At 33.4% G+C, this 12,426-nt stretch overlaps 1 protein-coding gene across 10 annotated transcripts in view; it reads right to left on the bottom strand.

Annotated features, from left to right (window-relative positions):
• The window catches only part of LOC129739173 (disintegrin and metalloproteinase domain-containing protein unc-71), a 1,315,240-nt gene that overhangs the window by 251,451 nt on the left and 1,051,363 nt on the right, over positions 1-12,426 (bottom strand). For all 10 annotated transcript variants that reach the window (XM_055730592.1, XM_055730589.1, XM_055730594.1 and 7 more), the window contains one exon: positions 5,411-5,701. In XM_055730592.1, coding sequence (XP_055586567.1) covers positions 5,411-5,701 — 291 coding nt within the window. The remainder of the gene's footprint in view (positions 1-5,410; positions 5,702-12,426) is intronic.

Genomic DNA, 12,426 nt, shown 5'->3' with positions numbered 1-12,426 from the left:
CAGGGTATGCGCTCGTTTTTTGGCAAACTCACGAACTTTGATACTCTGTGGCCAAGATGAAAGGAGGAGAGCCTTATCCTTTAGTGCAAGGTTCACGCCGACTTTATACGAAACAAACGAGTTATTTGAATCGTCGATGTTTTTGGAACGATTCGAAATGCCTCAATCACGTTTGTAGTGTTCAAGCAATTTTCACCACATCATCGTTGGTAATTTTTGGGTTAAAACCACTGAGGTATACCCAAAATAGAGGGGGTGGTACTGCAGCAGCGATGGGACAAGTCAGCAGTAGATCAATAAGGTCGATAGCACTTGTTCCGTTGGAAATTGAAGAACGCGCAAGGATCTCAACTTCGACCGGCTCTCCATTGGGACCACAACGCCTTTTGCAAGAACGTATGTGTAATAGGAGTGACTAGAATTATTGAGATAAAGTTATGCTGAAGGTGATCAGAATCCGATAGACGTGTACGTGTTAACGGATTATGTGAAGCGAGATATCCGTTATAGCCCTCGATAAATGCAAGTGTGAGAGTGTGCACAAATGAGCTCATGAATATCGGAGCATGCTTGATGGTAAAAATCTTATGATAAATGTGCATTTGTGTGAAAGATCTGTTTAAGGGAATGTTGGTGATCGAGGATTCGAGGTGAGAACGCTGGAGAAAATACGACAGTTAAGTGAAGTAATTTCATGAGGACGGACGCTTATTTAGCAGACTTAGGAATAAATGAACCATAAAATCAAATAAAAAACAATGCATTGTGATGTTTAACAAAAATATGTTACAAACTAGGGATGTACCGGAAAGTTTTCAACGGTCGACCTTCTTACCCAAAAAACAGTCTTAACTCCGTGAAATCGACTTTATCATGTTTTCAATCAGTTTGAATTTAATTTAATTTATTTTAATCAATAAACTAAAAAAAAATCTAATACGAAAGTGCATATCATAGTCCATTTGAATGACCTGAAATTTTGGGAGTTGTTTACTGCTTTTAAATTTCAATTTGATATTCACTGCGTTAAAATCGATCAACTTCCAAAAGAGACATGAAGTGATTATTTAAAAAAAATATTATCTTCTTCAAAGAGATAAAACGGGGTAAAATAGATCGCTTCTTCTTATATTTGCATCTGTGAATAATCTCTTGTAAAATATTTCACGTGTTAAGGAAACTTTTTACTCGTTTTTTTGGAATTTCTAGAACTTAAAATTTTATGCTGCGAGAACATAAACTTACATAAAAGGCAATATACTGGGTAAAAAGGGTCAAATAACGCCCTAATCAGATGGTTCTAGTCAAATTCGACGGCAGATTTGAATTTCTAAAAAAAAATTCACATACATAAGTACTATTCCGGCATGGCCGTAGGAATGGGGAGGAATGGGTTGGTGAGGGCCCATCAAGAGCAAAGAGGTATTTTACTGTAACTAAACTTATAATTTAATTAAAATTTTATTATTTTGAATCAAATTTTGATGAGACAGTAAGGTTATTCGATAGTACGAATCTTGACTCAGAACTGATTTCAAAACCTCTAAAACGAAGCCCAGGTTCAGAAGTCAGGTACAGTTTTTACAGAATATTCTCACTTATTGGTAGAAATTAATTTCTGAATACTGAATTTTTAATAATATCGACTAATTTCAGAGGTTCTGGTTCCTTACAATCAAAATCGGAATTGTATTTGTCATTTCATATTTCGGATTATGTATCCAGTTTAGGAATTTTTCATTTCAGCTTCAAATAATCATTAAACATTGAAATGAAAAGCTGTGTTCAAAATCGTCGTTTAAATTTGCTTTTACATTGCCTTCAAAATTTGATTCACGATTCTCGAAATAAATTCGCGTGTTTATCACATTTAGTTAATATGTTTCCATGTGATCTTAAAATCATTCTGAGTTTTTGAGAAATAAAGAAAGAACATTGAAACTCGATACATCCAAATTACACCTAATGGATTCATGATTGAGAGCTCTGATTTCAATTTTTGGCTCATATTTCTAAACTCAGAAACCGTTTACATGTTTTTTTTTTCCTTTTTTGATAGGAGTTCAACCCGTCAGGGTCATTCTTTCTCGCGTTTTCATGTTTATTTCTGAAAAAGTATTGAAATTTCAAAACAAATTGAAAATTAAAATTTTGAATACAGGTTCAGAATGCAGATTCAGATTCAGCTCGTAAATGAGCTCCAACAAAATAAAATTATCGAGATGACTATTTCGATAAGGAATTCAAAGTGCAAGAGATCGTAGGCCTATATTTCTGATTGTTAGCTCGATTTTAAAATCTTACCAAAGTCAGTACGATTGCACAAATCAGCTGGAAATGACATAAATTAAGTAGAATTTGAGTTCATTCTATTTTATTTAATGAAAAACTAAAAAAAAAAACATCCACAGCAATTGATTTCCAATGTCAAACGAATGATGATAATAAAATATTTATATTTCCTTAAATAAATTGAAATTATTTAATCATTTACTTTTACTTTTGAAAATTGGATTCATTTTTAGAATTTTTTTTCTCGAAATTGATGACTTTCTTAAAACAAACTTATTGTAAGTTCAAATTAAATCAGCAAAATTAAGCTGGGCAGTATTACCCTGACTTACCCGAATATAATTTTTTTTTCAAATTAGGAAAGGTTCAGCACGGCCCGGTTGCCCAAAATTTGGTGAAAATATCTTGATTTTGTCCGGATTCATTCACATTTTTTTTGGAAATCGAACGAAAAATTCATTATACCATTATAATTTTCAATTTCGTCGCCCAAAATTAAAATTTTTCGATTTTTCGAGAAAAAAACATAAATGATTTTTTTTCGGAGCCTCATATTCGATTCAAAATCTGGTTATGTTTTGCGATGAAATGATAATGATTCAAATGTTTGTTTTTCTAGATTTTTGTTGAAAATTTTCTGGTTTTTTGTCAATTTTTTCCGAATTCTGCCCAGGGTTTGGTTTGACAATTTGGAAAAGAATGCATGGATTTTGCCAGGTTTGATATAAAAAAGCCTGGATTTGCCCGCCCCGGATACGTGCTGAAGGACTTCTGGTAATCATAAGCAAACGATTCTTTAAACGAATACTGATTATCATTTGAAAGATATGATAAAACGACTATAATCGAAACAAAAAAAAATTGAAAGATTTAAGGATGTATTTTTAAAAGCTTCAATTTAACACAAGAAACTATTTATGTCGAAGAGCTTAGAAATGAGTAATAAAATAGTATTTAATAACAGTATTTTTAATTTCTTTATTCTTGTATTGTTTGAGCAAAACTAAAATAGAAAAAAATAGGTCACCAAACTCCTCCCCCACGATTCAGTTCTTCCCACGACCCTGTTTTCCAGGCTCTCAAATGTTTTTTTTTTTGGATTTTGAGTCTAAATTTTTCGTTTATGTATTGGATGGTTTATAGAGACCACTCCCTTCGAAAGGGGCCGTCTCCAAATTGGCTTAAACTACAAATTCTCTCAAAAAGCTTCCGAACCGAATATCAGCTTCTTTGATCACATGGTGGCTGAACCATTAGAAAGTTTAAAAGCAAGGTTGCCGAAAAAAAATTCTGTTTTTTAACAAAAAAATTTCCCGAATTCTGTGATTTGAACCTAAAATTCTGTGATGGTTTTCTGTGACGCTTTTTCTATGGAGTTCATAGAGAAATAATGCCATACATCAACAAATTGCAAATTTTTCACAGTTTGAATTGAAAAAAAAAATCAATTTTCATATTTTCATAAATTATAGTCAGAAATAATAACTCGAAAATGAAAAAAAAAATTATAATTTTGGAAATCTGCACAAAATTCAGAAAATCTGTGATTCTTTGAAAATTTTAAAAAATCATTGATCTGTGACACAGATTCTGTGACGATATTTTGCTCAAAATTCTGTAATAATACAGATTTTTCTGTGATTTCGGCAACCTTGGTTAAAAGATGTGCAGCCATTTAAAAAATAGTAAAACATTAGGCACGACATTAAATTTGCCTATGCAACCATTGAGCACAGACATCCTGTTTTAACTGATTTTTTTTTTAAATTTTGCAGTCACGTTTTTCTAACTCTTTAACTTTAGATCTTTTAAACCAAGCCTGTATGAATGCAATCGATAAAAATATTTAGCAAATTTAGTTGAAATAACTAAAACACTGCATAAAAGCCAAAATCATGTGCTTACCTGTGCCACGATTGGCAAATCACTCTATCACGTTTTCAACCATATTTGCCTTTAACTTTTTGATTTGGTTAATTAAAACTGTGTAAGAGGAGTTTTTGACAAAATACGTTTTTCGCTTAAATGTAAGGGAAACGAGCAATTGGGTTTTTTTTTGTTTGGAAAAGAAATTTTTTCGCCCGTTGCGACAAGTCGCAAACAAGGTTGCCACAATCACAGAAAAATCTGTAATTTCACAGAATTTTAAGCTTATTTTCATCACAGAATCTGTGTCACAGAACACAGAATTTTTAAATTATGACCGTTTTTTCAAAATTCAATTTTTCATGTCAGTATAATTTTTGGATAATTATGATTGAGTTGGAAAAATATGAAAAAAATGGTAATTTTAATTCATCTCTCTCAAGTAAAATGTTAAAAACGAACTCGCAATTTAACATGATTTTTGAATGAAATTTACGTAAAAAAGCAACACAGAAATCCGTCACAGAATTTTTGGGTAAAATCACAGGAAGTCAGAATTTTTTAACACCACAACACAGAATGTTTTATTTTTCTATAATTTCTTCGGAACCACAACAACAACAAAAAAAAAAAGATAAAAATAAGCTGGTTGGATAGGGAATTTGATCATCTCCTTAAGTTAGTTTGTTGAAACTCTTAGTCTAAAAATGAGAAAATCGAAAATTTGTGCAAAAAAACCTGTCAAAAAGTCGTCACGTAAGGCTAGAATGTGGCATATACCTTTACCTGGAGAAATTTATATGTCCATTTAACCCGACCTTGAAGTGTCTGTCTGACCCAACCTGGTAACTTTTTCTTCAAACGTTTGTTGTTCAAGCCCGTCAACTATAAATCGCTGGTCAAGGAGAAGCCTAACAAACATTCCACCATTGAAAACGGTTGAAATTTCGAAAAATGTTGTGAGTTATTGATTGATTTCTGTGTAAAAAAAATAGCATTAAATAGTGTATCCTGAAAGTTTTTGTTCGTTTTGTTTACTTTTTTGACACTTTGCCTGCTGTAAATCAAAAACGGGTCTCGAAAATTCCCAACATTAGATTTGTGCCAACAAATTTTAAAGATAAATAAATATTACAAGCCTGTTAAAAATATATTGATCAGAACTCTAGAACAGTGTCACGCTACTGAAATGTGAATAATGTTTGACTCCAAATGTTAAACAGAAACTTAAAAAAACCATTAGGCTACTTACCAGATCGGCAATGTTGGCCACCTGGATGGCGTCGTGGACGACCTCGGCCCGGGTGCTGCCGTTGCGCTTCTGGAACATCGCCTTGTCGATGATGAGCGCCGTTTCGATGTACTTGGTCGTCTCCCGGACGTCCCTCCGGTATCGGCCAGCCCCATTGGGATCCTGCTGATCGACCAGCCCCGAATGGTGGCTCTGCCTCCGGATCGACCGGGTTCGCCACTCCAGGTTCCCGGAATTAGCACAGCCCTTGTTTGATTTTGTACGTGCCTCGAAGATAACGTGTGGGTGTTTCTGCTGAAACGAATCGGATTTTTCGAACGGTTGACCACGAATCCGCGAGTTTTTTTTTTGTTGGTTGAGGGTTTGTTTTTTGATGTGGTGATGATTGGATTGTTTTTTTTTATGGTTGGTCCAAGTTTGTTTTTGGGGTTCCAGGGTCCAAGGGTCCAGCGGAAAAGAGACAACAGAACGAAAAACACCAGGTGGGGTGAGTGACTGGGTTCATACATTTTTGTTTTACTGAACGATATGATTTAATGTCATTGAAGCTGAAATCGATTTAGATGCAATTATTATCACACGCACATATTGGTTGGTTGGGATTTAAGAATCAATTACCGGTAACCACCCACAAAATCTCATCAAAACACACAAACGCTGTGGCCATTTATTAGAGTTTAAGACTTTTTTCATTGGTCGCAATTGATCCTCTTAAGTTCAAACAAAAACATTGTTCAGGAACACAAACAAAAAGCGCTCATCCAATTCAAGCTAGCTTCTCTTATTGACTGGCTTTGCATCTCGGCACGGAGACTTGAAACCCATTTATGCTAATGTAACACGTAATTTTCATCGCAAACTTGTTCCGGTAGAGGAGTGAGACGTTTCTAAGGATATTTTCTCACAAACGCCAGTAAGAAAATGCATACCTCCAGGCTGAAGAGCCTGAAAACACCCAACTAGCTCAAGAAAGCCACACTTTCTAAAGATGTTGCACACCATTATTACGATGGCACAAAGCTTTTCACAAACCACAAATTGATGGCATCATAAATTCCTACACCCGTACTCTTGGTCAGAAAGAGAGAGAGAGACAGGGGGTGAGAAACCGAGACCATTTCAAGGAAACGACGACGATGGTTGGTTTTCCGATTCACTTGGGATGACTGTCTTCAGCTGGGCAGTCTACGTCTTACCGAATGGAGATGAAGGACTTCAGCTCCTTGGGAACCGATATTTTCGGGATGTGGATTATTTTAAACACAGTTTTAAGACTTTCACTACCCCCAAGGAGTACGGTTGTAGAATCGTCGATAAAGCTATATTGATGGTGATAATTATCAAATAAAGATTCAAAGTTTAAAGCGGTTTTGATTTTAAGACGGTGTAAGGTTCACGATGATCACATATTTTCATTTGGTGATAATAAATTCCCAAAATTCTGTCTTGACTCCCGAAAATTTTTTTTCTCATATCTCATTTTTTTAATTTCTCATTTGTGATTCCTCATTTATCATAACTCATTTCTCATTTATCATAACTCATTTCTCATTTATCATATCACATTTCACATTTCTAATACATATCTCATTTTTGATTTCTCATTTCTCATTTCCAATTTCTCATATCTCATATCTCATATCTCATATCTCATATCTCATATCTCATATCTCATATCTCATATCTCATATCTCATATCTCATATCTCATATCTCATATCTCATATCTCATATATCATATCTCATATCTCATATCTCATATCTCATATCTCATATCTCATATCTCATATCTCATATCTCATATCTCATATCTCATATCTCATATCTCATATCTCATATCTCATATCTCATATCTCATATCTCATTTCTCATTTCTCATTTCTCATTTCTCATTTCTCATTTCTCATTTCTCATTTCTCATTTCTCATTTCTCATTTCTCATTTCTCATTTCTCATTTCTCATTTATCATTTCTCATTTCTCATTTCTCATTTCTCATTTCTCATTTCTCATTTCTCATTTCTCAATTCTCATTTCTCATTTCTCATTTCTCATTTCTCAATTCTCAATTCTCATTTCTCATTTCTCATTTCACAATTCTCATTTCTCATTTCTCATATCTCATATCTCATATCGCATTTCTCATTTCTCATTTCTCATTTATCATTTCTAATTTCGCATTTCTCATTTCTCATTTCTCATTTCTCATTTCTCATTTCTCATTTCTCATTTCTCATTTCTCATTTCTCATTTCTCATTTCTCATTTCTCATTTCTCATTTCTCATTTCTCATTCCTTATTTCTCCTTTCCCATTTCTCATTTCTCATTCCTCTTTTCTCATTTCTCATTTCTCATTTCTCATAAAAAACTTCTAATTTTCAATTTCTCAATTCTCATTTCTCATTTCTCGTTTCTCATTTCTCATTTCTCAGTTCTCATTTCTCATTTCTTATTTCTCATTTCTCATTTCTCATTTCTCATTTCTCATTTCTCATTTCTCATTTCTCATTTCTCATTTCTCATTTCTCATTTCTCATTTCTCATTTCTCATTTCTCATTTCTCATTTCTCATTTCTCATTTCTCATTTCTCATTTCTCATTTCTCATTTCTCATTTCTCATTTCTCATTTCTCATTTCTCATTTCTCATTTCTCATTTCTCATTTCTCATTTCTCATTTCTCATTTCTCATTTCTCATTTCTCATTTCTCATTTCTCATTTCTCATTTCTCATTTCTCATTTCTCATTTCTCATTTCTCATTTATCATTTATCATTTCTCATTTCTCATTTCTCATTTCTCATTTCTCATTTCTCATTTCCCATTTCTCATTTCTCTATTCGAAATTCTCATTTCTCATTTCAAATTTCTCATTTCACATTTCTCATATCTCATTTCTTATTTCTCCTTTCTCATTTCTTATTGCTTATTTCTCATTTCTCATTTCTCATTTCTCATAAAAAACTTCTAATTTTCAATTTCTCAATTCTCATTTCTCATTTCTCGTTTCTCATTTATCATTTCTCAGTTCTCATTTCTCATTTCTCATTTCTCATTTCTCATTTCTCATTTCTCATTTCTCATTTCTCATTTCTCATTTCTCATTTCTCATTTCTCATTTCTCATTTTTCATTTCTCATTTCTCATTTCTCATTTCTCATTTCTCATTTCTCATTTCTCATTTCTCATTTCTCATTTCTCATTTCTTATTTATCATTTCTCATTTCTCATTTCTCATTCCTCATTACTCATTGCACATTTCTTGTTTCTCGTTTCTCATTTCTCGGAACCTATTTTTCATTTTTTATTTCTAATTTATCATTCCTTATTTCTAATTTCTCATTTCTCTTTCTCTTTCTTATTTCTCATTTCTCATTTCTCATTTCTCATTTCTCATTTCTCATTTCTCATTTCTCACTTCGCATTTCTCATTTCTCATTTCTCATTTCTCATTTCTCATTTCTCATTTCTTATTTCTCATTTCTCATTTCTCATTTCTCATTTCTCATTTCTCATTTCTAATTTCTCATTTCTCATTTCTCATTTCTCATTTCTCATTTCTCATTTCTCATTTCTCATTTCTCATTTCTCATTTTTCATTTCTCATTTCTCATTTCTCATTTCTCATTTCTCATTTCTCATTTCTCATTTCTCATTTCTCATTTCTCATTTCTCATTTCTCATTTCTCATCTCATTTCTCATTTCTCATTTCTCATTTCTCATTTCTCATTTCTCATTTCTCGTTTCTCATTTCTCATTTCTCATTTCTCATTTCTCATTTCTCATTTCTCATTTCTCATTTCTCATTTCTCATTTCTCATTTCTCATTTCTCATTTCTCATTTCTCATTTCTCATTTCTCATTTCTCGTTTCTCATTTCTCTTTTCTCGTTTCTCATTTATCTTCTCTAATTTCTTATTTTTCATTTCTTGTTTCTCATTTCTCATTTCTCATTTCTCATATCTCATTTCTCATTTCTCATTTCTCATTTCTCATTTCTCATTTCTCATTTTTCATTTCTCATTTCTCATTTCTCATTTCTCATTTCTCATTTCTCATTTCTCATTTCTCATTTCTTATTTCTCATTTCTCATTTCTAATTTCTCATTTCTCATTTCTCATTTCTCATTTATCATTTCTCATTTCTCATTTCTCATTTCTCATTTCTCATTTCTCATTTCTCATTTCTCATTTCTCATTTCTCATTTCTCATTTCTCATTTCTCATTTCTCATTTCTCATTTCTCATTTCTCATTTCTCATTTCTCATTTCTCATTTCTCATTTCTCATTTCTCATTTCTCATTTCTCATTTCTCATTTCTCATTTCTCATTTCAAATTTCTCATTTCTCATTTCTCATTTCTCATTTCTCATTTCTCATTTCTCATTTCTCATTTCTCATTTCTCATTTCTCATTTCTCATATCTCATTTCTCATTTCTAATTTCTCATTTCTCTTTTCTCATTTTTCATTTCTTGTTTCTCATTTCTCATTCCTCATTTCTCATTTCTCATTTCTCATTTCTCATTTCTCATTTCTCATTTCTCATTTCTCATTTCTCATTTCTCATTTCTCATTTCTCATTTCTCATTTCTCATTTCTCATATCTCATTTCTCATTTCTAATTTCTCATTTCTCTTTTCTCATTTTTCATTTCTTGTTTCTCATTTCTCATTCCTCATTTCTTAATTCTCATTTCTCATCTCTCCTTTCTTATTTTAAACTCGCATGTCACATTTCTCATTTCTTATTTCTCATTTCTGGTTTTTGTTCCTCATTTCTCATTTCTTATTTTGAGTATTTTAGAGCACAAACAAATCAAAGTAGGAATCAATTTGAAGCTTAACCGGGTTTGTTTTGTGGCTCAATTCTTCAGAAATCTGGTTGTTGGTATAAATTATTGTTAAGTGAGGTTTGTTTTGAAAAATGCATTTATAAAGAAAATTCTTTAGGAATAATAAATTGAAAATTCAAACACAATCATTGAGACGATAGAAATCCAGAGCAACAAAAAAACACCAAGCAAAGCTAACTTTTTCCACACCGGTCAATGTTTAATTACATTGAATGTACTTAATCAAATTAAGTTTAGCCCCGAGACGGCGAAAAGGAAACTCATCTCAGACCTGTGTGTGAGGCTGAAGAGAGGACTTAGGACCAGGTCTGCAATTGCGAGTTCCTTTCAATGGGATTTCTTCTTCTGGCGGGCGCTTAATTTTCGTTTTCCGTTTGCGCGCCATTCAAAGTGTAATTTGTGCGATTGAAGCCGATTTTCTTGTTTATAGCTGAATGATGCAGCTCGCCGCTTTTAAGAAACAATTCAACGAGCAGCAGTCATATTGCTTTATATGGCGGGGGTGTTGCGTGATATTATCCTAATGAGATTTGGGCTCTGTAATTACGATTCATGGGACTTGGGTGCGTTTTATTTGCCCGTCAGGATCTTCGGCCAGGTTGTTTGTTTCAATTTCAGCTTTCAGCTTAGTTGTCGTTCCAGACGGATTTGTTTTAATTACCGTTGAGCATGAAACAATCCCAGAACGTAAGATAAACACTCCTCGAAATCGACAGCTGCAATTATCTAGATTAATAGCTTTTCTGTGATTATTCCCGAGGATGAATGAACGCAAAGCTGTTTAAAAATCCTGAATCGAACAGCAAGTTTAAAAGCACTCGAACAGAATGAAAGACATAATGAAATATTTGAACGATATGAATCAGTAGGAGAGATTAATTTTCTAACACCATATCAGCAAACCATTTCTCTGATCCAGTCATTACCGTCATTGCTTAAATTTTCTTCAGGCTGATCGGGAAAGGGCACTTTTTCAAAAGGCGATAACAAAAGGAAAGGAAGGAACCTTCCAGGCCATTCCATCTACCCACAAATGGCGGCAATAAAAATAAATCTTGCAAATTTTCCAAATTTTATGTGATAATTTAGCACAATGCAGGCGGCCTCACCTCAAACAGTAAACAAAACCCGCCCACAAGTCCGCCTGAAAGTATACTGCTCCATCGGAGTGGTCCGAATCTTTCTTCTCAGCAGAAAAGAAATGACCACCATTTTCTCGGACAAAAGCATTTCATCCTGGCTTCCGGAACGGGAAAAAGGGGATCAAACTGACCTCTCGCACAACCACACACAGACACACACACAAACTCAAACAAACACACGCACCAAATCTTTCCTTCACGCCTCAAGACGGGCAAAATGCCAGCCAAAACCAGGGAACAACCTCCTAGGAAGCAGTTTTTGGTAACCGTTGTTCCTTTGCTCGCATCCGGATGGATGGTGTAATTTATAGGATAATAATGGGGTTTGGGCTTACACCGAAACCACTTCCTAGGAAATCCATCAGAAATGGAACCTTCTTGGTTCATGGGCTGTGTGGGCGTTTTGAAGCTCGTTTATTTTGCCTTCAGGGCTAGGCGTTTTGCGGGGGGCCGAAAAGTAAAAGCTAGCTATTTTGGGAGCAGGTTCCATAAAATGTTCAGCTAGGCAATTTATTTCAAAATGTACCGTTATTTGAAAAATCTTTCTTACAGGGGATGTACACATATGTTGGTTTATTGATTTTTGGTTTACGAATTCATTGAAATTTGGTTTGAATTTGGATAACTTTCCTGAAGATTTGAAACATTTGTGAAGGAATCAAGATCCCATCAAACATAAAATAGCTTTTGAAATGATAGCTCAAATTGTTGACAATGTTAATGCGAATCGCAATTCCTACTAAATAAGTAAAAGATAGTGAAAATCTTTAATGTCAAACGAGACATGCAACGGTGGGGTTATATAAAATATCTGTACACGAAAGCACATATTTAATTTTTATTCTTATTTAATGTAATCGAGCTATCTTTCAATGGTTACAAATTATTGATGACATAGTCTCTCACATCTTTAGCCAGTTTTTTTAAAGGTTTTTAATTTCATAGAAATTTTAAAAATCGACCAGTAGATGTACAAATTTGTTCATTGTTCGATGCTGTAAAAACATTACCCAGTAAGAT

Source organism: Uranotaenia lowii, chromosome 1, assembly GCF_029784155.1.
Source record: "Uranotaenia lowii strain MFRU-FL chromosome 1, ASM2978415v1, whole genome shotgun sequence".
NCBI lineage: Eukaryota > Metazoa > Arthropoda > Insecta > Diptera > Culicidae > Uranotaenia > Uranotaenia lowii.
The sequence above is the reverse complement of the archived record's forward strand: the minus strand, read 5'-3'. Positions and strand labels throughout refer to the sequence as shown.